Genomic DNA, 27,489 nt, shown 5'->3' with positions numbered 1-27,489 from the left:
TGTGGAAAATCAAGTGAGGAGACCTATCATATTTGCCTTTTAGGGCATTAACTCCTTCCCAACCTTTACCACAGGTAACTATTACTAATCAGTATTAGATGATTTGAGGGAGGTACTGCACTCCATACTAAACTGTAAAGCTTGTCTATGAGAAATATGTCGGTCAGGAAAGAATAAACTTCTTTGTTTTCAGACTAGATATGTATTCAATTTTTGGAGGCAGTGGCACTATTTACTGTATTTTAATGCCTAACTGCATCAAGATGTGTGCAATTAATAATAATAATAATACTGCTGCTGTAGGAAAAGTTTGTACTAAAATGCTACTGTATAAAATATTTAAAAATGAAGAAAAATGATTTGTATGGACTGGGAAATTTGTCCTATCGAGTGATCTGGGCTGTATTCCTGTGTCAACTTTTAAAGTGACCAATTGCAATGATTTCCATATTATTATTGTTTTAAGAACGGTGAGAGGGAGTAAAAACAACTTTCAGTTTCACAGTGATTATGGAAATGAATTAACCTTGCTGTTAGTATCATCTCTAATTGATGTGATTTAATTGTGGAATACTGCTAGGAAGAGGAATAGCTCTGCTATTAAATTCACGTAGCTTGCACTTCAAATTGGTGTTATGCCTTTAGGTTATATTTCTCTATTTCTCCAAAAGAGAATTGTGTTTTGAATTTAAAAGTTAAATTCAAATTACTAGTAGTCTTCTTAATAGCTGAGGCTGAGTACTATGCTTCTTTTTCCCTTCAGATAATGCTAGTGAAAATTCTTCCATGCAGAGATCACAGTCCCTTCCACAAACTTCCACACCTCCTTTGGTGAGTGGAATGGCAGACTTCAGTACCTCAGTTACTCCTGCATTAACTGAAAGAGAAGCATCCCGATTAGACAAATTTAAGCAGCTACTTGCTGGCCCCAACACAGATCTTGGTGAGTGTATCTTGAAAAAGCTATGAATTCCATCTAAATAACATTTAAACTATAAAACTTTCCTGATTGATGTATTGTTTTTCTGGATGGTTTTGTTTTGATCTAATTCTTTCAGCGTTTAGAATAGATCTTGTAAAAGAAGAATAAATATAGTTGAATGCCTGTTCTCTTATGTAATTTGAATGCATTATACTAATAAGTAGGATGTTAGATGCCTTCTTGTTCTATTGTCTTGCATCATTTTGTCTTAGTGGACAAACTTCTGGAAAAAAAAATATCACCACACAAAAACAAATCACAAAGCTGTGTTAGCTGTGTTAGTGCTAAAGCTGCTAATGTAGCAACATGTGCTGTAAGAATGATTCTTCTGCTTAGAAATAGGAGAAAACGGTGAGGCGTGGAATTATTATTGCTTGTCTACTTAGTGAGTGTTCTTCATGTTCAGACAAATACAGTAGTTCTGTGTCTCATCTGTGAGTGCTGACAGTGTGTTCATGTGAAAACAAATGTATTGTCAGATAACTTGACTGTTGCCTTTGTCCACTAGATTTTAGCTGCTGATGAGTAAGTGCTGAGAGGGTGTTGCAGAATCAAATGGCTCTGTATCTCACATGAAAATGTGGAGCAAGTAGGAAATTTGGAAGGCTTGGCTGGTCACTTTGTTGTAGGACTTTGTCAAAACAACACGTGAAATGATTTTGACTTAAGACAGTTCTGGAAGGTATGCTCAGGAAACTTATGGAAAGAGATAGAAGCTGCAATTAACACTTCCTTTTCCTACAAATATGAGACTACTTCAGTGTAACAATACAATGTAGCACAAGTTGTGGCTTTTTTTTTTTTTTTTTTTTCATTCTGTGATGCATCCTATGGTGAGATTGATGCTGATGAAATAGAGCTATGGAAACAATACTAGACTAGACATAACACTTCAGTGAGTTATGACATTCTTATAAAATACAGCTGTGAATAAATTCTGAGGTGCTACGCAGAATATGGAGTGTTTAAGCTTGCAAAGGATCATCGAATAGTGCTTTTTCATCCTTTGATCCAGCATGTTATGTTTTTATGTGATTGTGACTGATGTGAAAGCTCAACTTTTTGAAACACAGTATAACAGTAGAAACCTTCTTTACAAAAAATTATTTAGTTGCTTGTGGTAGCAATGGTGATGGGATGGTTAGACTAGATGATCTTGGTCCTTTCCAACCTTGCGATTCTATGACTATGAAATCGGAATGAAGACAAGATTTAACTTAAACCTGCTCAAGGGAAAATGGCCATAAACTGGAGCACAGGAAGTTCTTCCACACCAATATGTGGAAGAACTTCTTCACAGTGAGGCTGACGGAGCACTGGAACAGGCTGCCCAGGAGGTTGTGGATTCTCCATCTCTGGAGGATTCAGCCTGCCTGGATGCCTACCTGTGCAACCTGCTGTTGGGAGCCTGCTTTGCAGGGGGAGTTGGACTTGGTGATCTCTGGAGGTCCCTTCCAACTACTAAAATTCTGTGATTTCACTTCTGCTTCTTAATTATATGTAAATACTTCCTCAGAAACTGAAATTTATGGATTGAAGTAAAAACAGATTTGTTGCGTCCCTGCTCTCCTCCCCCACACTTTCTAAATTTCACGCAAATACATACAGGAATAGAAAATTTAAGTACATTGCTCTGCATGTCATTGTTATAATGTCACACACACCGCATAAGGTGTCAGTATTCTTTTTTGTAGATTTCAGTAAATTATGCCTGTTCTAAGTGTACGTGGAGCCCCTTGTTTCTCTTGCTGCATAAGCATAAATTCATATTTTTTTTTTAGTATGTTCTTCATGAAAGGAACGTAAAGAAAATTCTTAATGTAGTGAAAGTGTAAGTAGTAAATCATATGTAGTGCTGGGTCTACATTACATATATTTATTAGGGAAAATGTGGGTTTGTATGCTTATACACAAATATATACAAACAAGTATATGCATGTGAACGTATACACAGTTCAGTGGAATCTGGTGTGTGTGCGTTATTGGAAAATGCTTGTTTTAGCTCCATTTCCAACAGAGATCGTATTTAAGAAGGGTCTTTAGTGATGATATTAGTCTAGAAAACCAGATTGTTATTATTTACTGTAATAGTGAGAAGGAACTAGGGTAGAACTATGTAACAGGCTCCAGTCTGAAATTTAAAGCAAGTAATGTAGGGATAGGTTGCTGTTCTATTGCACGTAGCTAGTTTTCATTTGTGTGTGTGTGTGTGTGTGTGTGTGTGTGTGTGTGTGTGTGTGTGTGTGTGTTGGAGGGGGGATGAGGCGACTGTTGATTGTGATGAACTGAATTAGTGGGCTGTCATGATGGAGATATTCCAGAAAAATTTCTGCTTGTTTCTGCACCTTACGTAGTAGTGTTGCCTTTACTTGGAAGCAGTAGCTGTATTAGCAGAACATCTCTGACTTTGTTTGCTTGATACAGGTTTTCACGTTGTTGAGAGAGATTGTGACAAGTCTTTTCAGAGTATCTAAAAAATAAGGTAATCTGTGGACTGAAACACTGTTGTGCATTTTCAACTCGAGCCTTTTCTCCAGTCGTAATGTGAGAAATCAACACAGACAAAGAACGTGAAGTAACACAAATGATGCTGAAAGCCTTTCATTCATACTTGAATAATAATTATCCTATAGAGACCCAGTAAAAAGCAGTGTTGGTCACATATGTTAGCTTGTGGCTGTGATGTGCTCTTTTTCACCATAAAAACTCAGGAGTTTTTAAAAAGATGTGTTATATGTATACATTTGGAAGTGAAGATTATTTTAGCCATTGAAATGTGCTAATAGATTTTGGAGTCAGGATTTGGTCTGTAGGTTGGATGTTGTGAAGTTGTAGAAATAGGTATGTTCTACCTGCTCTATCAAATTACACGCAGAGAAAAATAGTGTGCTGGGAATGTACAGTTGTCAGAGATGGAATCCTCTGGTAGTTACTACACAAATATGTGATGACAGAGCCATTCTCGAAGTTTCTGTGTACAGTTTTGTCTTTGGGTCCCTGTGCATGGCGTCCTTCTCTTCTACTGTGTCAGCTGCACCGTTCAGCTTGGTGTCATCAGCAAACACACTGAAGGTACACTCAATTCCACCATCTGTGTCACTAATAAAGGTGTTGAAGAGTGCTGGTCCAGGTAGATGACATCAGTTACCATTCCTTTGATCCTCTGATGCTGTCACATGCTTCTAGGTAAATCGTTTGTGCTAAAGGAGAGAAACATTCAAGAGCCTTTGCACCTCTAAGTATTAATGTAATGCAAAGAATAGGGACCTAATGGCAAAGTTATGAAGTGAAAGCTGCCTAACAAGCTGAATCACATCACTGCAAGAAGTGTGGGCTGGTAGAAGGAACCTGCTGTGAGAAGCAATTTGGAAAATGACTTGAGGACTGATTGCTATCTATTAGAATCATGTTGATGTATACTGAGTGCAAATTCAGGAAGCAGGATAAGCCTGGAGATAGCAATACAACTGTGCTCAGTGCACAACTGCAAAATAGATTGTAGGGCTAATGCTTCTGTGTAGTCTTCCACTCATAGTACTGGAGGGCAGGTTGCAGAGAGACAACAATTTACCCTAGTTGTTCTGTACCATCTATCTATGCTCATTCTCGTTTCGCAGTCAACCTGATTTAGATTTACTTCATGTAAAGCCCTGCCTTTCCTTGCACAGGATATTGCCTTACTGAATTAAGTTGGCCTTCTTGTTTTCAGAATCTCTTGCAGATGATTAGGAGTGGAGGGGACTCCAAAGCAGCTTAGAGAGGTTGAGAAGGAACTTGAAAAGTAGGATGTATTTTTTCTGTGCTTAGAATTGTTTATACAATCTAGAATGTGTATAGAATGTATATAGAACACATCGATTATAATTTTTATTTGTTTATGGTTGATAAAGGTAGTCTGCTACAGCATTCTGATGTCCTTTAAAACTGTTTGTCAAACTGATGTTATTGAAAAAAATAACTGTGCAAAATATTCATTGAAGTGAATCTGATTAATTTTTTTCCTAGCCTCATTAATTTTTCTGCATTGAACTGCTTAGCCATTTGTCTTTATATTCTTGGCCCATCTATGTCACTTAGAGTTTTATTGCCTCCTGTAGTTTTCAGTCACGTACAGTTGATCATTTCAGTGTATATTCTTCTTCCAGTTTGTTGCTGTGTTGGACAAAAGTAACAAATTATGTCCTGCCCCTTCTTGTTGTGATGTGCTGTTAGTCTTATCTATTTTTCAAACTGCTATCATGAAAAGTATTCTCTCTGTGCCAGTCAGCTTTTCTGCAGAACATGCAGAGCGTGCGTTTCAGCTAAGAAATAATAGTAATAATAAAAAAGCCCCCACCAAACCCAAAGAAACAACAAACCAACCCCTACCCCTCAAAAAAAAAAAAACAAAGCAAAACCAAATCCACACAAAACAAATTCAGGTCAGTATTCTTTCAGTAGGTTTTAGAAGGATTTATTTTTTTTTTAATTAAACAAATTGGTGCTAAATATCCTTACGTATTTTTTGTATTGTTTTCTGCATTTGATTTGTTTCTATTTTCCATGCTTTGATGTAATAGCATGTAGTTTCATGACAATGTAAAGTTTAACTTCCCCACTTTGGTAGGATATTTCAATTTCAACGTAATAATTAACCATTTTGTTTGTAATTAGGTGACAAGTTTTTAAAAAAGTTTCTAAAAGAATTTTGCATAGTTTCTCTGGAAAAGTTGTTTCTCCTTTTTTTCAGGCTGTATGATTGATGTTGCATTACATCATAGCTATTGACATACAAAACATCATATTTCTAAACTGGAAACAGTATCAGTAACAAAAAAATGTGAACTTAATTTTTTTTGCTATTAATGATCCCTCGTATGGCATTATTAATACTACCCTTCACTTCTGTCTCTGCTATTGAGCTCTGCTGTTGTAGTTACACTGGAAAACTTCCTACAGTTTTCTCTTATCTTCCCCTCACTCTTTTTGCTACTTTACACCTAAAAAATAAGTTGGCATCTTTTTCTTTTCTATTTCTCTTCTTATGTTGAAAACCTCCGTTCATACGCCCCTTTCTACACTTAAATACTGTTTTGCTATCCTTAATTACTCTCAATTTCTTTCTGCGTTATTTTTAAGGTTTTTGAATTTTTGTTTTGAAGAGGTTGATGGAAATGAACAGCTATTTTTTAGCCACAGTGATTTAACTGAAAAAGACCCTTTTGGCTATTTATAATTCATGATATTTTTTGTTAATAGTTTCATTTCATATTTTGCATCTATCATATATTCTCAAAGTTTACTTGGCTGGTATTTAGACTACATTTAAATAAATCAAGAATTTATGACTGAACATAGTGTGTAAAGAAATTCAGGATGTCTTGATTTGTAATCTCTGCTTAAGAGCTAAACTATGTATAAAAGCCATTAAAAATGAAACACTATTTCAGCATCCAGGATTTGATTATTTTCCTTCTTGGTCTTATTAAAATCTCCCCTTTCTTACATTTTATTGCAGGTAGAGACAACTCAGTATATTGCTGTGTTTAAGTGGTTTTTAATATTTCTTCGGAGAGATGAAAGTACAGTGTTTGAACAGAGAATGTGGTGGTTTTTCTAATATTTTATGATTTTTTTACTTCCCTGTGTTTCCTCTTTCTGTAATATCTCTGATTTCAGATCTAAGGTTTATATTTATATTTAAATATGTAAAATACATATTTTTAAATATATTTAATTATGAATTCTATATATAATTTATATAAAATTATATGAATAATCGAGTATAATTATAACATATATAAAAATATAACTTATATAAATATAAAAGTGAAAAGTCTCTGTAAACTGGGATTGGACTAGATGACCTTTAAAGGTTCCTTCAACTCAAATGATTTTATGGTTGCAAGAAGTTGTTGATATCCCTCCTGTTGATTAGCTCTCTTTGAGTATTGGAAGGCCACAGTGAGGTGTCTCCAGTGCTTTCTGTTCTTCAGACTTATCAGCCGCAGCTCCCTGAAGCTTCTTTGTAAGAGAGGAGGTGCTCCAGGCCTTGAGCTTTGTGGCCTTGCTCTGAACGCACTCCAGCATCTGCGCGTCCTTGTGCTGAGGGCCGAAGTCCTGGGCAGAGTCCTCCATGTGGGGCCTCCCAAGGGCAGGAAGAGGGGGGCAACTGCCTACCTTGCCCTGCTGGTCACAGGACTCCAAGTGAGGCTGCACCAGTGCTAAATGGAGTCGCAGAAGCGTTTCTTTTGTAGTGGTCCAGTCTAGCTAGGAAACAGTGAAGAACATCATCGTTTTTGCTTTAGAATACATGGGAGCAGTTAGAGAAGCGATGTGCATTTGCCTTGTAACCTCCAAAACTGAGTTAGTCAAAAGTTTATTTATTTGATCTGAAAGCATCAATAATTACCTGCATCGGCCTCATTTTCGTTACATGTGGTTGTAAAATGTTTGGTGCACTGACATTTAAATAGCTCTTTATTTTATGGAAGGCTTTACAGGTATCATTTCCTTTTCTCTCACAGTAACACCAAGGTTTGTGTAAATTTATTTTTGTTTGATCAGGGATCAGAATGCATGGTAATATAAAAGCAAAAATACATTTTTCAGTATCCAGTCTGACTGCAGTCTAGTGGAAACTCTACAGTATTAGTTTCCATATTTAGCATTGCTTGAACATATAGCATCATATATCAGTTGTATGGCATCATGTAGTTTGAAGCAGTTTGAATTGTAAGCTTTGTTCAGTCTCAAGGGAGGTTGCTACTGAATTGTATAATGGTATGTAGTCTGTCATTCTTTTCAGGTTGTAAGCATTTATGTTTTGATTGTATTTAACCTGATGGAAATTGTTCAACCAAGAAATAATTCCTGGAAGTGGACGGACCAAAATTGTAGATGCAATCAACGCCTTATTGGGGCAGAAAAATTTAGACTTGCTTAGTTGTGTTTTCTGTTTTTAAACAGACTGTTTATTTTGATTTGATCAAAGTTTCCTGTTTGATGCACTATCTACTGTAAATTAAGTTTTTTAGCGGAGGAAAAAAACAATAGCAAAACAATGAAATAAAACCACACAAAAGACACTAAGGCTGAACAACCGCTGGTCCCATTAACAAACAAGGATCTTCTCCTTTTTTATAGTTTTGGAAAATGAATCACTATCCTAAATCTTTGCTGCTCCGTGCCCTTCTTCATCAGCATTCACGTTTGGTATGACTTAATATGAATGTGACACATTGTTGACTTGACAGAAGAACAGTAGTACCTGTTGCTGGACTTCTTTCAGGAAATAAATACAAATTGATGACTTGTTATCAGAATTTTATTAATTGCAGCAGCACAGTGTAAGGAGTAAAACTGGTTCTCTATTGTTCTGAAGCCTGTGGAGAACATTCTAGAATAAAACCATTGATCTGAACACCACTCAAAAGTAAATACGTGTTTAACATAATCTTTTGTACTGCCATCTTATACTCATCTTTTCAGCAAGATTTTACTAACTCTCCTTCCAAATAGATTTGAATATTGAGCATTACAGTGAGGATTTAATTTTCAACTGATGCTATGAAATTGCTGTCATTAAAATATCATCCAAAATCATCACCCAACTTCCTGTTGTGTACCTTTATTGGATTTTTATAATGTGATGGTAACAGGATATTCTAGTACAAATTGCAAAAGCGATTTAATTAAGAGTGAGTCAGATGTCAGATAAGATTTTGTCACCAGTAAGGCAACCTTAGTGGTGATGGTTATTGGTTAGAAATGGCCTCGCGCTTCTTTTTACACTAATGGAAAACTACTCTTGTGATGCAAAGAATGTTCACAGTCTGTTGAGGAAAACTTGTGTTGTTTGGTGATTAAAAACAACAACAACATCTTAAAGGAATTTGTTGTAATAGAGTTGGGAAATAAGGGAAAAGCTTTTAAGCCCTTTCCTGAATGTTTAAACAGTTTGTATCTCTTTATCTCTTACTGATGTAATTTTGATTCTTCGGTGATTCTATTGCAAGTCTTATGTTCAGGGTAGGCACAGACAAGGTTCTTTGACAGCTGGATGCTTGTGCTTGGTTAATGCTGGCATTTCAGATGGCAGTGAAAGGATTTCTCTCTGTACGTATGTGATTTTTCACTTTATGGGAACTATGAGCTAAGTTTAATTTCTTCACCTTCTTCAGAGTTTGGTCACAAGCTGAAATTCAACCTTATTTCCTGTCTCCACTAATCCATGAAACATTTAGGAGGAATGCATTGCAATCCTAGTGGTCTTCTCCCTTTGAGCTGATAATCACACATTAGTTTTTCTCACAAGTTGGAAATGCTAACATGCCAGATTCCTGAAAGTTGTGTGGAGTTCATTACTTGAAATGTGAACTGAGTGACTAAATCAATTCTTTCATCTCATTCAAGAGTGTAGCTCTAACCCATTAGACATATTGCAGGTGAGATTCTTTGCAAGGGCAGGATCCTCTTTATTCTGTAGCGCTTATCAGCAGCTTTCTTTAGCCAAAGGTACTGAGGGAAATAGAGAGAAAGGAGGTATGTAAATCTTAGGTTTTTGTTCTAATTTTTTTTTAAGTGGGAGAAACTCTTGTGGGTAAGTGTACTATTTCTGAGACTCAGTATTTACATTATGTCTTCAACTCTTGTGTTTATTCCTTAGTGGGTTTAGTACTCTTAAATTTGTCTTTGTTTTCCTAATCTGTTCACTTGCTTTCTCTTACATTCTAGCACGAACCTCATCTTCTGCTCCTCCAACTCTTTACAAAAAATACCTAACAAATTGTGCTTTCCTGCTTCCTTCTAGCAAAGGTCCTAAGAAGGGTATTAGCATGTATTTAGAACATTCGCTTGGACTTTAGTTTTTGGTTTTTGCATGCGTTCAGAATAACTCTTTGTTCCATTGAGAAGATGAAGGGCAGTGTTTGTCTGAAAAAAAATTTAATGAAGCTCCTAACAGAGCTATTATTCATTTTAGAAACCAGTTGCTGTGGTTGCCATAGTAATAACAAGCCCTTTATTAAAGCTTTTTTTTCTATATGTTCTGCCTGCATTATAACGTGCGGTTGGGGGAGCTACAGTTCCATGAATCTGTGATCTTGAAAGAATTTTCCAGCTTTGTGTAGTTAAATTATCCAAGGAATTTGTGTTATAGGGACATAAAACATGTAAATCTAGTTTATCATATCTATTGTGAAATTGTTGATGCAGGCCATTGCTTCGTGTAGCCGATTACAGTAACCTCAGTGAAATAACAGCTGTATCAAAAATGAATAATGCACATAGGGAAGTTTAGAACTCCTTTAATATCTCATGATTTATTTTATTTATCTATTTGTAACTGGTAGAATGATGAACGTGGAGTTCCAAGAGAAATACTTGCAGACTTTGTGGTTTCCCTATGTGTTTGTTTGTTGTGATGGGTAGTAGCTGCAGTCATAGCTCCTGGGGTTAGAAAGTCTATAAAGGATGTGTTTTCTTTGTATAATGCCCTGTGAAATATTTATGGAATATGAAGAATCTTTACATAAGCTAATCTAAAAGCACAGTGTCATAAGATTTCCTTTAGAATAATTGCTCTAAACATTTTCAACTTCAGAGAGAACAAGTATGTGCTTGAATGTATTGTATTACCAGATAAAAACATTTTTTTCTAAAATGAAATTAATTATGCCAATTTGAGGCATTTATATAAAAGTGTTATTATCCCTTCATAATAAGACCTCCAATCTCAACAGCGTTTCTGCAAATTAAATGCTGTCTCATAGGCAGAAGTGCCAGTTGGATAGTGGTAGCAAGTGGAGAGATTATTTTTGGTGTAGAGTTTGTGGGGCTTTATAAATGCACTGATTGGTCACAGAATTATTTAAAATGATGGGTCAGCTCAAAGAGAATGCAGTAACGGGGCTTCACAGTGTTGCTTTGGAAAGTGAAGAGAGTGAGACAGTTTTCATGAAGAGTTTTACAAATATCAACTCTGAACCAGTAGGTTAAACTTATTTCTGTACTTGCACCTTTAGCACGTTGTCTCGTCTGTGGTGAGAGCTTTTTGGAGCTGCTCATTTTGGAGGTAATAAAATAAGTTACTTCAGTATTCTGGAATTTTGAGAAAACGTTAATTTTATTGAAGCAAGGATATTTTGCAGAGCTGTTTTAATTGAAAATATATGCCTGATTTGTAGGTGGCATTAAAGCTCTGTGAAGAAATCCTGTGCTGGGGAGCATGTTTTCAGCTCATAACTGTGACAACTAATTCCCTGGCAAGTCTATATGGGAAAGGAGTTAGTATAATGACAATAAATTGAAATTATGTTTTGAATAGGGATAATCTAACCTTTCAACCAATGACAAATAATTTAATGCTTAATTAGATATTAAATAGAGAACAAGTTTCTAATATAAGTACATTTCCTTGGTGCTCTCCAAATGTTGATTGAGGATGGATTTCTCCTAATACCTTGATTTGAAGGGTTGCTGACTGTGAGGTGTATGAGCGCAGTCATATAGGCTTCTTACAAGACATGAATTTCCAAGTTTGAGAGCTACACCATCACATCTGTGCTGCTATACTGCTGTGCTCAAGACAGCAAAAAGTAATGATTAAAATCTGAAGTTAGGCTGTTGCTTTTTGGAATTTGTTTGATAAAATAAAGCTTACGTGTTAACATCAAGCCAGTATTTGTGAATTTTATTCTATGTACTGTATCTAATTTCCCTTCCTTTGGTTATTGTTTAACCCTTTGTCCATATAGTTACCTTTTATTCTTCCAAAATGCTGTTGAAATACTCTTTGTTAATGGTCTAAACGTAATTAGATTCCAATTATAGTTTTGGAGCTTGTTGTACTGTAAAATCTTAATTTTTAAAGGCATTTTACTAATGTGCTATTACTGAGAAAACCAAGACCTCATGACACTTGTTTCTGAGCAGAATTGTTTCTCTAAGTTATGGAGAGATTAATTTCTTGATGAAGTCATGTAAAGGGGTGAAAATGTTGAGATGTGAAGCCATGAATGAATATTGAAAGCTAAGATGAGATAGATGTACTTGCTAATGTTAAGTCCTTTGATGTTAATATGGGTTGGTGTTCTAGTATTACCAAAATAAGGAGAGGGGGAAAAAAAAAGCTAAAATGTTGAGGACTAACGGTAAGAATGAAATAGCTGGAGTATTTTGGTAGGCCTGGTGTTCCAACTGTGCCATCTGACTTTGTCTTTCAGTTTGCCTGCTTCTTCTTAACACGTTATTTTTGGTGTCTTTACATCAGTTGGAATTCATTCTTGTTATTTTTGCACCATTCATTGACATCCATCCTTCTGTTTTGTGAATCAGTTGGAATAATGTCATATTTGGGGGAGAGGGCGATATTTTTCAGGAAAGGAAGGAAATAAGAATTTTGATGGATGGTTTGGAGGGGAAACAGCTTCACTGTGGAGACAGCTGACACAGGTTAGAAAAGCAGCGCTTCACTTTTCCAGCCTTTTTGTATGTTTGCTTCCAGATACGTGCTATCTGTAGTATAAGCAGCTATGAATTCTCAAGTATTTTTGAAGCTGAGATGTGTCCCAGGGTACTGAGCTTCGGAGGCCATCAGGAGCCACGTAGCTCTGGTGACACTGCTGAAGGCTGGATGCTCGAGCTTGCACAGAGTATTTGTTGTATGTCAGAAGAGGTTCAGCATGGGATGTCATGGGAGCTAATATCTTGGCTTCAGTTGTGTCAAGGCTGTTTATAGAACAATATCTTAACTGTTTTCTAACAGTGCTTTTCTATTTTCTTGTTCGGATAATGGAAACACGTTCTTTTCAGATGTCTCAATGAATGGCTTTTTTCTTTGCATAATACCTTCTTGGAGTTATTTTCTGCTTCTGACTTTATTTTGGTGTTTCTTTTGTGTTCTTGACCAATTAATTTCTAACAGTGTGCTCCCTTGAATGCTCTCTGTGTTACGTATTAGCCAGTATGAAACTTGTGTGTTTTAAAAAGAAGTAATTTTATCATTTATTATACTTAGAATGCAACTTCAGTTGTCTTATTAGCTTTACTACTTTCATATAACTTCAGGTGGGTTTTCGGTTTCAAGGTACTGGGGAATATGAAAGTAGTTAGCACTGCTTGATGAGAAAGTCTTCAATAGGAGACAGGAGGAAAAGGGAAGAACCAAGTGTTTAAAAGAAAAGCTAACGCAACCTGGATCAAAATATTGTGGTGAAGTGCCATCTTGCAGGCTGGTACATAGTATTTTAGTTCTGAGATAAAAACATAATGATCATAATGATTTAGTACTTCCTAGCTTGTTTTTTAATGGAGACTCATAGATCTTAAGTGGAGTATGAATGCAGGTACTTCAATTACATGTTATCATTTGAAATTACAAAGTGATCTGATGGGAAATTTTTAAGGATAAAGCACATCTTATGCATGTGTTTCAAATAAAGCATGTGTGTAATTCATGTAATAGTGTTGTTAGAACCTAACTTCACTGCAGTTTTTCATCTAAAATGGTATTTTGTAGATATGCTCTGGTTTGTTCTTACTTTTCTTGTTACTAGAGGCATGTGTATTGTATGCTGCAATAACCGTGTTAAGGCTGAGTGGCTTTAGAGTATCTTTTTTGTTCCCCTTGCTTTTGTTGGGAAGGACAGGACTTCTCTTTTATTCTTTCTTTCCTTTTTTTTTTTTTTTCCTCTCCTGTTTGGATGGTGTTGAACCTTCAAGGGAAAGCATAATGTGAATTGATGCTTTAACAATTGCGATGCACAGGAGTCAGACTGTATGCTTTTTGGGTAATAAGCATGAAAGCTTGCTGCTACACCTGATAAGAATTCATGCATAACCTCTTTTAGTTGTAATGTGTGCTATTTGTCAGTTGGAGAATGCTTGTTGAGCTTGCTGTAATGAAAAATTACGACCAGAATTTTGTACATTGTTGGAATAACCTGAGATTCTGGAATTTTGGAAGACTATAAAATAGAACATTTTGTTTGCACAAAAATGGGGTTATTACATACCATGGGCTAATGGTGTATGATGAAACTAACTTAAATATCCATGGTGCAATCATCTTTCTAACGTCCTGTACTGAAAGCAATTACCATACCACTTACGGAAGCAAAAACAGCAGTAAAAGCCTTGAGAGAAATTCAGAAGGATTTTCTATGACATGACAACAAAGTAGAGATTATCAATTTTCAGATAGTAAAGATTATCAAATGCAAGAAGACAGCCTCCAAAAAAGCTAATTTCTGTGTCAAATAAGGGGAGTAGAACAGGGTATCAGTCCTGTCAGTGCAGGGAAACCCTGCTAGAAAAGTTTGAGAGAAACACCTTGCAGAATGTTTAAAGGTAGCAGGTGATTGTTTTCCCAAATATGTTTGGAGAAGGAACACAGCCAAACGTTTTGTAGGCCCAGCAGACAATCCAGGTGTAAAGGAGCACCCAGAGAGGAGAATGCTGTGGCAGAGGATCATAAACAGTTATGTTCAGCATGGAAGGATGTGGGGAGCTTTTTGCTTCTATGCTGTGGAGGACTATTCCAAGGATCTGTTTCAAATTAAGTGCTGTGCTGTAAGCTGGAAGCGTGTAGCCCTTCCTGTATGTTTTTTTCCCGCTTTGAGAAAGAGCAAGAGCTTTGAAAATGGGTATCATAGGGTATGTGTGTTATTGTTTGGAACTGTAAGACGAAGCTCTCCTTACTTGAAGGAGATCTGTGTTCATTGCAGAATAGTGTCAGGCACAAAACTGGCTTCTCTTAAAACTTGGTGAGACATAACACTGTTTCTCCTTTCTCTTTAAGGAATGTTATTTCAGTGAGGACTGCAAGCATTTATTTATTGTTATTTTTGAAGCAGATGTTTCATTTGAAGATGTGTAATATTTTTAACTCTTAAAACTATTCTTGCATGGTTCTGAACATACAAGGAAAGCTCAGCTGTATCGGAATTTCTATTTGTAGTCTGACTTGAATAAGGAGTATTTCAGTTCATGGTTTGCATGGTTCCAATCTTTGGTCTTAAGTGAGTTACCTAACAGAATGTGGTATATTTGTTCTTTGTTATTTGTCACTGATTTCATATGCTCTGCATTATCTCATTCTGACAGTAGACTTACCTTTTTTTTTTCTTCCTTGTTTTTTGCTTGTATTTTTTAATTTTTATATATATATTTTTACTTCTTTGCATTGTTTGCAAAAATTGTTTACATTTTTTGCAGTTGTGGGATTGTTTTTAGAGATTGGTACCCATTTTTGTGCTGGGTTCTTAGATTTCTACTGGAACTGAAATAGAGTTGAGGGAGGAGAAAAAAATAGTGTGAAGTATTAGAGAGCTTAATGCAATAGAGTGACAATGAGAAATTGCATAAAAACAATACAGTTTCACAGTTGCAGCCTACTTTCTATTTACTGTATGTGCTATGCTTATTACTTATTAGTAAATAGTGTGTTGTATCAGTAGATAAACTTGAAGCTTTAGTGAAGTGATTTTGTGAAAAAGCTGTAAATTAATGCACAGGGTCTGTTTTCTTTCAGTCACCTCACCAGTAACACAAATAAGTCATAAGAGGTGAAACAAATGTATTCATGAATACTGCACAAGGACTGGTGGAGTGTTGTGATGATGCACAGTTGGAGACCACTTGCTTTTGAAGACTTAAGGCCCTTGTTATTAAGCTAACGCTGGAGCTTATTATCATGTTCCAAGGTAGAGAGGAAATGCATGTGTGATTTTTAGATGTTGTATTCAGTTAAGGCAGATTTTCTCTTTTTATTCATAAAGTACACAAAATACCGTACTTCTCATATTGTTTATATTTGCCTACCTCGCCTCTGCTTGCTCTGACAGATTTTCTGCCCTATTGGCTTTCAGAAGAAAATGGCCGGCAACACTGTTACTTAGTGTTTTCTGCTTAGTAGCTCAGGGATTTGCTTGATACCAAAGCCTGGTGAGAATAGAAACTTGTTGCAGATGTGTTGAATGCTTGTCTGCAGCCCCAAGCTGCTGACTGTGCCTGGGTCTGAGACTGAGCTAATTCGCTAGGACATGAAGAGCTGCTGGATGTGGTGTGAGAAACTGCTGAACAAAACAACCACTGTGTGAGAGTATGACAGAAATTGTCACTAGCACCACATGGGGATGGTCCTTCATGAATAATTTAGGGAGAATTATGTGAGAAATATCCAAACAATGCCATTACTTGGAGGGAACAGTGAGTTGCTTTGCTGGTTTTGTAACATTGTCCTTTCCTATGCCTGGGTGACCATGGCAGAAGTAACAAAGTTAGGTACGGTGTAGTGAGACTGGGACTGCTGGGTGATGAAGTAATTGGTGTGGTATGTTAATTTAAGACAAGTCTAAGTTAGAGAAAGGTGAAGTAGAAGGATGATTACATCAAGTAATAGCAAAAGTGGATAAAGGAAGCAATCATTTGACCAGGTATTCTTGGGGGAGTACCTATTGGCCATCTGGTACTGACGATAAAACCAAACCTGTTAAGACCATACTGTGTGAATCAAACTTGTTTTGGCTGTCAGGAGGACTTGAGTGTGGTGTTTCTTGGCTGATGAGAGAACACTGGGATGGATGTGTTGAGAATCCTGGAATCACTGTGTTAATGCCTGTTCCAGGCCTGTTGTGGCAATCTTGACTTCTGTGAGGGTAGAGAGGCCTTGCTGGGAGGTCTTGACAAATTAAAGGGCTGGGCAATTGCCAATTATATGAAGTTTAATTAGAGCAAGTGCCAAGTTCTGTACCTGAAACAGGACAACCTGAGATGTATGTACAAGCTGGGGAATGATAGACTGGAGAGCAGCCCTGCAGAAAGGGGTTTGGGGTTCTGGTTGATGACAAATTAAGAGCCAGCAGTGTGCCCTGGCAGCCCAAAAGGCCAACCATACCCTGGGCTGCAGCAGGCCCAGCACTGCCAGCAGGCAAGAGGAGCTCTTGTCCTGCTCTGCTCTGCACTGCGCGGCCTCATCTCCTGCACTGGGTGCAGTGTGGGTGCCACAGCTTCAGAGGGACATAAAGCTATTAGACAGCGTCCAGAGGAGGGATATGAAGATGAGGAAGGGTCTGGAGGGCAGGGTGTGTGAGGAGCGGCTGAGCTTGCTGTGTTTGCTCAGCCCAGAGCTGAGGAGTTGAGGGGAGGCCTGATGGCTGCAGCTCCTCACAGGGAGCTGAGGGGCAGCGCTGAGCTCTGCTCTGTGTGGCAGCGACAGGGCCCGAGGGAACGGCATGGAGCTGCGTCAGGGGAGGGGAAGCTGGGGGTGAGCGAAAGGGTCTGCACCAGGGGGCGGTGGGCACGGAACGGGATGCCCAGGGCTGTGGGCACGGCGCCGAGCTGCTGGAGTTTGAGGAATGTTTGGATGCTGCTCTTAGATGCAGGGTCTGCTTTCGTGGATGGTCTTTTGCAGAGCCGGGAGTGGTGGTACTTGTGGGTCCCTTCCAACTTGTTCTATGATTCTGTGATTCACACTGAAATGAGATGGATATTGAATTGCATGTAAATCAGATTAATAATTCCGTCTTCTGCTTGCTTAAGCAAAATTAACAAAACTGTAAAGTCTTAAACTGTGGAGTAGGAATTTACAGTTTGCCTTTTAACCTTGATCTTCATGCCAGACACCTGTTACAAAGCTGAGTGTTTCTGCTTTTTGGAATGCAAAGGCTTTGTTTTAACTTGGACTTACTTGATAGATTTCTGTATAGGGCCAAAGATCAAAATCTTCTGAAGATGATTTCTTAATACCACCATAATGTAATATTTTATTCGTTGAATTATTTCTGTGCTTTTCTGCTTCCTACCAACTCTTCCCTGTGTCTCCCCTTTCAAAAAAATTAGTTCTTCAGTGCTAATCCTGGAGAAACAAAAAGCCTGCTCCAAATGGTGAGGTACTCAGACTGCTGTTTTAAAATGGCTGCTTGCTTTTCATCTTCTCCTGATTTTTTTTTTTTTTTTTTTTTAATTCTTTCTATAGTCCATCTGCTTTTCGTTGCAACTATACTTAATGAAGCTTGTTCCTTTCCAGCTGTGCTCTGTATCACAGTCTTGCTGTGTGTCATGGCAGAGCTGTTGGTGTGCTTTTTTGTTTGTTTGTTCTTCTTCCCTATCTTGTGCATTCTTGGGTTTTCTTCAGAATCCATCTGTGGCTCTTTTCCCATTGTTCATGACATCCAGTAGTCTTTTCCTTTAAAACTATTTAACATCAGCTCTTCTTTTAAATATTATCTTTAAATGTATGATCCTGAGTACTGCTACAGGAAATTTAGTATCGGCGTTCATGAATCACTTCTGATTGGAGGAATTAATTTGCTTATTTTACGTGTGTGTGTGAATCCTTTGTTTTCAGTGACAGCGTGCTTCCCATGTAGTTGCTGTGCTAACCTGTGATGTAATGCTTTCAACTTCACCCTCTTAGTCAGTGTTGATAGTCTGTTCAAGTTCTGCTTTCATTGTTACTTTAGCAGTCTCACACTGTAACTCTAATAGTATCACTTTTTTTTTTTTTTTTTTTTTTTTTTTTTGGAGTTTCTGCTCCTTTGCTTGTTCAATAGTTTTCCAGTGCCAATAAAATCCTATATATGAAGAACAGGGGAAGAGTTTGCTGGGATTCCTTGGGGTTTTGTAAAAAGCGTGCTTTAGGGTTTCTTCTACCTCAGAAGTACTGCATGCTTTTGAAGGCATATGATGATTCTGCTTATGTTTAGCTTCAACTCTCACTGCTTTTCCTTATTTTTGATACAATGTATACACTTTGTATGTATTTATTTCATTAAACCATGGAAGAATAATACATTTCTACTGTAAGTTGCCAAGTGGACAAAAACTCCTAGATTCTTGTCTTTGTTCTTTTTTTTTTTTTTTTATATAGTTCAGAGGAAGAAGTAATAGAAACAATAGTTTTACTCAGTAACTCTCAAGCTGATAGTTAAAAATGAATGGATTTTATATTGTGGTATAAGGAAAGCACTAAGATGAAATTATTTTTTAGGTTGAGACAAACATTTTAGAACAAAACACATTCAAAGAATAATTGTGTTTACAATCACATTCACATTTGATTATTTTCTTTCAAAAATTATAGGTAAAAGAAGAGAGATGTGGCAGCAAAACTGCCTGTGGTGCAACCTTAGAATTAGTTACCTTAAAATTCTTAGTTACCTTAGAATTAAGTTAATTATTAGGAGACTGAAAAGAACCCAAACAAAACAAACGAACAACAACAACAAAAAAAAACAAATAAAAAACCAAAAAACAACACAAAACCCTCAAGATAAAACTTTTTGTTGAGACGTTTTTGCAAAATGTTCAGTTAAGTGAAGATAATGAAGCTTAGTGGGGGGAGAACATCACCAAACAAACAAAACAGCCTGCAAAATCTGTTGTCTAGACTTCAGTTTTAGAAGCCTTGCCAGTAATGCAGTATTTAAGTTCTTTACAGAGAGAGTGGTGAGGTGCTGGAACAGGCTGCCCAGAGAGGTTGTGGATGCCCCGTCCCTGGAGGTGTTCAAGGCCAGGTTGGATGCGGCCCTGGGAAGCCTGGTTTAGCGTTGAATGGGGAGGTTGGTGGCCCTGCCTGTGGCAGGGGGTTGGAGATTCGTGATCCTTGAGGTCCATTCCAACCCTGGCCATTCTGTGATATTTCAGTGTTAGTGATAGAAAACAGCCAAGCTGGCGAAAGGTGGTGTAACATCAGGAATAACTGCATTGAGTTGAATCTTTTGTGTCTTCAATAGCTCTGGTGTATTTAAATGTTGTCGATATACTGGCATTATTTTGTCATTGTGAAACTGAGTAGGATTTTATTTTTCCGGACATAGTTTTGTTACAGCCTTTAGATTATAGAAGGGCAGGGAACATTTGGACTTTTTGTATTTGTTTTTTCCTTCCAATGTGTATTCTTGTTCATGTTGATGCATAAGTATAAAGAGGTACAAAAATCATTAGGGGAGCTCAGGATTTTGGGCCTCAGCATTTAATGGGTGCTGAAGATACTTTTCTATGGCTGTAGAATCTTCAGCTTGTTGGAAGTCAAATATGTCACTTCACATTTGTTGTATTGTTGTTACACTTCTGATATTTGATGTTCAAGTCTTTGGTTTGCACAAGGTTCAATTTATCTTTTAGTGATGCTTGATATGCTATTCCTAAATTGTTACTTATTTTGCTGTTGTGTACAATATACCTCTAAATGAAGTTTGTACTGATAGTACAAAAAAAAAAAAAAAAACACCCCAAAAAAACACCCAAAAAAACCAAAAAACAAAACAAAAAAAACCAAACAAAAAACCCTCAAAAAACAACAAAACAAGCAACAACAAGAAGCAAAAACACCTTGATTTGCGTGTTCTTGCTTTAACACAGTATCACCTTGTTCTCCTTGAATTTTTTCTTCTGTTATAAAGATACAAATTTGTTACTTTAAAACAGAACTACAGAATACACTCACTGGACAAGTTCTTATTGTAATTACTTTGTTCTGTGTTTTTTTATTTAAAACCTTAGTTGAAGTACAGAATCTGGAAAACATTCACTGGAATATAGATAGTGAGTTTAAAAATGCAGAACTAATTGGAAAAAATATATTAAAAGAAATACATAATTTTGTTCTTCTGTGTTCTTTGGCGTGTTAATAATTTGAACTTGTTTTTACCCTGATTTCCTATTCCAAGTAAGAAGAGCTACTACCTGAAGTAGATACCTAAAGAATATTGTTTCATAGGGACACTTTAAGGCATCTTTTGTCTTTACATTATCAATGATTTTTCTGTAACTTTTTTTTCCTCCACAATAAACAGATTTCACAAAAAATGTGTGAAATCTCACAGATTGCTTTAGCTGGCTGTGCTGTCTGATGAAGAGCTTTTGAGAGAGGAATGCAGCATGCAGAATGAAAACATAATGCTGAACTAAATTCCAACGTGCAAACATAAAGTGTATTCTGCTTATGTAACTGCAAATCTCATTCTTAATTCGGATCTGCATAAGTTATTATGCAATAGAGCTGAATCTGTCTTGCATATTAATATATGGCAAGTATATTTAAAAGAAAAAAACAACAACTGGGCAGTAATTCAAAAAGCTGCCTCATCACACAGTGCCTGTTATCACAGTTATCCCTACGGGAAGTAATTATCCACTGTCTTATTAATTCTTTAGAATTGCCATATAATTTGATTTCATTGGACTTCATAAGAAGACATAATATAAACAGCTTTTTGCTAATTTAAATATATCTGTGTATATTAGAATAATTTTTTTTTTTTTTAGTTATCATAAAATGTTTTTCTTTTAATAGAAGAATTACGGAAATTGAGTTGGTCTGGAGTTCCCAAACGAGTTCGTCCCATTGCGTGGAAGCTGCTTTCAGTAAGTTTTACTTTTGTCTTCTTGTTTAGCAGTAATGGCTTTCTTCAGGAATTGCAGATATTTTTGCCTGTGTTGTAATCCGTCAGTAATACTTGAAAGCATTGTCTTGTTGCTGAACTGTAATAAAAATTCTGTTCTTTGCTCAATTATAAGATGAATTTGTCAAAGTGAAAGGAGGAGAAGGAGAAGTGGTAATAAATCATGCCAGCTGTGTACTTTTATTTTCAGCCTGGCTTTCTGTGAAAGCAGGACTTACGTGATAAGTAGCCTCTTTCACCAGATTTGAGCCAACACTGGAGACTTGAAAGACAAGTGAATTCCTACAGTTTTCTTTAAAATAGGCGTGCAGGGAGGAAGCAGAGGCTATCTGTGTCCCACAAAAGGCTTTCATCTGGCTTGACATTACAGTAAGTACTAGACTCTCCGCAGGAAGGATTAGCTTTGTATTGAGGAAAAGCTGTGAAAGGAGCTTGGGTTTGGCTTTTTTTTTTTTTTTTTTTCTTTATATTAGTTTCAGGTGAACAAATCCAAACAGCTGCGATCAGTTACTTTGTTTGTGGCATTGGATCTCCTCCTCTTGGGCTTGAGTCAATTCAGGGAACCAAGCTGCTTGAAAAGCTGATCACTTGTTTGCTTTTGCCTCAATGAGTGCTGGCTCAGAACCTCATCTGGGGTTCTGTATTGGAGGTGGGAAGAGTTTGGAAGTGCAGTAGCTTGGGTGCAGATTGAAATACCATGGAGCAGCAAAAAAAAAAACCCACACTTGAGTGCTTTAGACAAGGCAGCATAGGGAGCTTATGGGAACCTGGGGCTTGTTGGGTTTGATGTTGCAGAAGTGAACCTTTTTATTTCACTGTTTGTGCTGTTATTTATGAAGGGCTCTGTTGCAAAAATACTGTGTATTCCTGGCAGGAATATTTCTGGTATCAGTCTTTTCAGCTGTAAAACTTGTCATGGTAAGTGGTTGTTCATGTTAGCTGCTTCTCTTTGTACAAGGCTGAGAGAACTTGCAAAAATGTTTGTTATTAAAGAGAAGCAAAAATCTCGTGCTGTCTGCTCTCTGGAGACTGTGAAAGACACTTTATCAGCAAATCTTCATGCATTTAAGAACTCTTTAAAATTCTGAGTTGTATACACAACAGTTTAACACTATTGAATTTTTCAGAGAGTAGACTTAAATAGCTTTGCTTTTTATAGAATAAATTCAGCAGGGAACGTGAAGTATTTACTTCACATTGAGTTTGATTTCCAGTGACTGAAAGAGTCTGTCTTGCTAATGAGTTCCACTAAATTTGCAGCTTAGTTCCACTGATTCAAAATGTAGATGCAGCTTCTTAATGGCAAATATTCAGTGCTAACTGAGATTAAGTGGGCATTGTACAATATATTTTAGTTCTGCTTCTAAAGTTGTCCAACATTAGACAGTTTTATTTTTTGAAATTTAGGATGTCTATTGTAAAATATTCAGTCAGAAATTTACAACTTACTCAAAACTGACTTTGAAGCCTGATTAAGCTGAGGCTGAAGGGTAGGTTAAGTTCCAAATAATAGTGTTAAAATATTTGATTAAAATATTTTTTCAAGGAGAAAGATATGAAATTCAATGTAGTGCTGAAAAGCCACTGCTATCACGTTTACTGTTAACAGTTTGAGAATTTACATGATTTATATCTGAAGTATAAGGGAAAAAAAAAAAAAATCACACAAAAAAAGCCAGGCATCGCATCCTTAGAGAACAAGCAGAATTGTTCAGGCCCAATGTTGTTTTGAATAGCAGCTATGGCTGCCTTTGGAGGGAATTTGATAGATAAACCCTCCACCAATTTATGCCCTGATGGTATTTTGCTATCCTTACCTACTTTTAAAAATAAAACTTAATTTTGTAAAGTGAGCGGGAAACAGGATGTGTCCTACTGAAAGATGGCTTCAGTCTTCAAAACAGAGTAATGGCAGAAAGTCTGCTGAGAAAATATTGGTATCCTTGGAACAATCACATTTGATCTCACAAATGAATTCTTTTCTAATGGAGCTAAGATATCCTACAGAAAAAAAAAATAAAAAATCAAACTGTATAGAATAAATGTGAAGCAGAATTCAATATTTAACTAAGTTCAGAGCACTGGGACAGGATATTAAGTGTCAGTCTGAATCTTGAGGCAAAAGTTAAGAGGATGCAATTGAAAAATAGCCAGAATCAGATGCAAGTCAGTACGTCTTAAAAGAAATGGTTTTGCTAAAGCAAGTATGTGTTAAGCCATCTAGAATGTAATATTTGTGCTTAATTTCTTGTCATTTTTTAAGAAGGAATTACAATACAGCATATTTTTAGTTATTTTAGTACAAAGATATTTACATAAACAATTGATACTCTAGTGTGTGGGTTTTAATTTTACTGTTTTTGGCAGAACGGTGTAGAAATGGGATTTGATGTTGGATTGTTGGAGGAGAGTAATGAAATCCAAGCATTTATCCTCAGTGTGTTTGATTCTATTGTAGAATCAGAAATTGTAGCACATCACATTTACCCTAAATCCGTTTTTACTTCTCATGTTAAGGACTGAGTAAGAAAGTCGTTTTGGTAGCTAAATGCATAGCATCAAATTAGTTACTTGGGCCAGGGCACGTTGTTCAAGTGCAACCACGTGCTGCAATTCTAACATCATAGAATGGCTTGGAATGGAAGGGACCTGAAAGATCATCTGCTGCGTGAGCTGGCTGCCACCCAGCAGCTCAGGATGCCAGGCCCACCAAACATGGCCTTGGGTGCCTCCAGGGGTGGAGCAGCCACAGCTGCTTTGTGATTCCTCTGAATGTTCTGTGATGTTATGAGGATTTAATTTATTATTATTTTTAGTAAGAAAACTCGTGGTTGAAAAAACAAACTTGCTTCCTGTGTTTTACTGATTACTATTAGTATGATGGTGCCTGAAAACGTGAAAGGAGAATTTTTGTAATACTGGCAAGAAATAATTTAAGTTGATATGAATAGCAGATATTAATCTTTTTTTCTTGAGTGGCTAGATCTCTATTAAAGCCATTTAGGTTTACAGAGATTCTTTTCCAAAGTGTATTTTTCAAGTCTGCCATGTATGTAAAATATGAACTTTCTTTTTTTTGCCGTATTATGTTTGAAATCAAGCTACACATGGGAAAACATTAGCCCTTCTTGAATGCTGAAGAAACCTTTCAGCAGGTAGTAACATGAATAATGATCCTTCTAGTACATTCAATTTATGTAATAGGAACGTTTAATAGCAGTTGTAGTTCCTTTCTTAAAGTGATGACATGGTCATTTGAGACTGTTTTGAAGTGGCAGTAGGTTGAGAGCCTAGAAATAGAGATCAAACTGGACAGAAGAAAATGAGTGGATTTTTGTGGGAGGATGGGATCTTTGGTAGGTTGGACGTGAGCTCATTGAAGGACAATTCAGATACGTATTAACTGCATATCTGACATACAAATTCCTTAGCATGACTGTACCTTGTGGAAAGTAATGTTTATAAACTACTTTTAGGAAACAACTAAGGCAGTATGTACTAATGAGCTTTATATCCAAGAGTCCAGTTTGTGCTGAAACTTTTCATAACCTCTTTAGATGAAAAGAAAACTTGAAATTATTATTTCTGTAACTGAAACAGAGAGTTAAAGTAGCTAGAATATTTGAGGCTTTTCAGTAAATACACCATCATATTATGGTTTTAACTATAATTTAAACGAGTATATTTGTAAGTGTCATTCATACTTCAGAGCAACTCAAGTATGCATTTTATTGAAAAATTGAATAAAATTCCTGAAATAAGGGCCACGTGGGGATGCAGAACTTAATGAACTCAAGTAGCTTCACATTTCTCTGAAATTGTTTTGAACTTTTTTTATTTGGAAGGCAAATGTCTTAGAATTCTTGATGAGAAACTGCTTGGAAAGATGAAAGACTTGAAATGTATTATTAAAAAAGTTTTTTTTTTCTGTAAGGTCTTGGTTTCTGAACTTTTGTATTCAGTTACAATGATTAGAAAACTGATTTCCTGAGGTATTATTCAGACCAAAATAGGATTGCATTGTACTACATTTGTTCATTAGCTTTCCTGTTGCATATAATCAAATGCTAACTGTCCTTTTTGTGAAGCAGAGTAAGATCTTTTTCATTTCTTCTTTTTTTATTTTTCAGGGTTATCTTCCTGCAAATGTGGACCGAAGAGAAAGCACTTTACAAAGGAAACGAAAAGAGTATTTTGCATTTGTTGAACAATACTATGACTCCAGAAATGATGAGAGTCATCAAGATACCTATAGACAGGTAAAACAAATACTGAATTACCTCTTACCAACGTTAGATCTGTTAAGGAGCTTGAAGAGATTGTTTTTGAAATTTGCTATTGCTTTTATTTATTTCCTTAAGCTTACTTGATAATCAACTGGTCTAATCAATTGCTTTCCTAAATTTTGGAAGCCAAATTAAGTCTTTCTCAAAATATGAAATACTTTGTACAGTAGATTTCTTATAATGTTAGCTTTTGTCATGCCATGCTTGTGGCTGTACCATTTATTCTGTTCCATTTAAGAGGAATAGACATTTCCTCTGGCCCTCCTTCAAGTGGCTGAGAAGATAGTACCACATTGACTGTTCCTTACTGGCTCCATATTCCTGCTTAAGAAGTTGAAACTGTATGATAAGTAATTAGCATAAGAGTGTCCAAATTTCTTGCCTCTCCAGATAAGCAAGATAACTTCTCTTGAAGTTTTCTATTAAAATAAATGATTTGCATCACAAAGTACTGACTTGAGCATTCAACCTTATCTTAGACTTCCTTAGGACAGATTAAATGTGTGTGCAGTGGTCAGTTGCACATGGCTTTACACATATGTAGTAGTTATGTTGTTAGGCATAGTTGCACTGAGCCAAGGAGTATTGATGATATAACTACAGTTTGCAAATGATCAGCTTTGGTGTAAGGATCTTAAAATGTGAAAGAAAATAATGGTTTCCTTTTTTTTTTTTCTCCCAGTTAATAGTTTAAATTAATAATGACTTAAGTATTTGGTCCTATAGCTTTGAACTAAATCCATGTTATTTCTAAAATAATAATACAGTGGGATTATAACTAATAGTGTAAAACTGTAAGTTTGTCTATTTTTTTTGTGACTTAAAAAGCGTGCTGTTGGCTCTTTTTACAGTATTCTTGCTTCTGTCTAATTAGATTCATATAGATATCCCGCGCATGAGCCCTGAAGTTCTAAGACTTCAGCCCAAAGTAACAGAGGTAAGAATTATATCTGAATAACGTGAGTTTCAGATGAGTCTTTTAATGAATTTGAATCACATGTATGTGTTTGGAACTAATTCATAGCGTGGTTCCTTTTTCTGTATCTGTCAAAATCCTTTAAGGGTTGGAAGCTCTTATCGTAGATTATTCTACTTAAGAAATTCTCTTATCTTTGAGTTTAGGAAAACTATTGTGCATTTGACATTTTATGGAAATAACTCATAATGAGATAGATCTTCCTTTTAAAATCAATCTGATTATTTTTATGGCAGTTGTGTAGATTGTAGGAGGGGGTTATTGGAAGGTGCCAAGCAGAATGGTAATGCTTGAGCCAGGAGCAAAACTTTTTTACAAAAACTCAGAGGGTGATGACACACAGAAACAGGCTGCCCAAGGAGGCTGTGGATGACCCATCCCTGGAGGCATTCAAGGCCAGGCTGGATGTGGCTCTGGGCAGCCTGGTCTGCTGGTTGGTGACCCTGTACTTAGCAGGGGATTGAAACTTGATGATCATTGTGGTCCTTTTCAACCCAGGCCTTTCTGTGATTCTGAGTGGAGTCCCTTGAAAGAGGAGGAGAGGGTTGTTGAAGGTCCTCTCACATATAGTTTGACCAAGTCTGCTGGACTTCTCTGTTGTGAATACTTTATCAGTGACTCTAGGTGTAGGTTTAATTAACGTGAATAGTAAAATTCAGTAGCCTATAATTTTATATATTTTCAATTCTGGTATTGTCTCTAATTGAATTAGGTTGAAATGGATGGTATATGCCTATTTCCCTGCTATGCTCGCGTTATTTGGGAGAAGTAATTTTGAGGAAACAAGATTGAAAATTACTTCATAAAATTTGCTTCAATTCTTTTATTGGTTATTTAAAGAGAAATAAAAAGCAAATT

The 27,489-nt window shown here is 36.5% G+C and overlaps 1 protein-coding gene across 3 annotated transcripts in view; it reads left to right on the top strand.

Annotated features, from left to right (window-relative positions):
• TBC1D22A (TBC1 domain family member 22A) overlaps positions 1-27,489 on the top strand; it is a 155,468-nt gene that overhangs the window by 4,752 nt on the left and 123,227 nt on the right. For all 3 annotated transcript variants that reach the window (XM_052680815.1, XM_052680816.1, XM_052680817.1), the window contains exons 4-7: positions 764-943; positions 21,261-21,331; positions 25,500-25,628; positions 26,530-26,592. In XM_052680815.1, coding sequence (XP_052536775.1) covers positions 764-943; positions 21,261-21,331; positions 25,500-25,628; positions 26,530-26,592 — 443 coding nt within the window. The remainder of the gene's footprint in view (positions 1-763; positions 944-21,260; positions 21,332-25,499; positions 25,629-26,529; positions 26,593-27,489) is intronic.

The sequence above is a fragment of the Tympanuchus pallidicinctus genome, unplaced genomic scaffold, assembly GCF_026119805.1.
Source record: "Tympanuchus pallidicinctus isolate F22 unplaced genomic scaffold, pur_lepc_1.0 scaffold19, whole genome shotgun sequence".
Classification (NCBI taxonomy): domain Eukaryota; kingdom Metazoa; phylum Chordata; class Aves; order Galliformes; family Phasianidae; genus Tympanuchus; species Tympanuchus pallidicinctus.
Note: the sequence above shows the minus strand (reverse complement) of the source record. Positions and strands in the feature narration are given on the sequence as shown.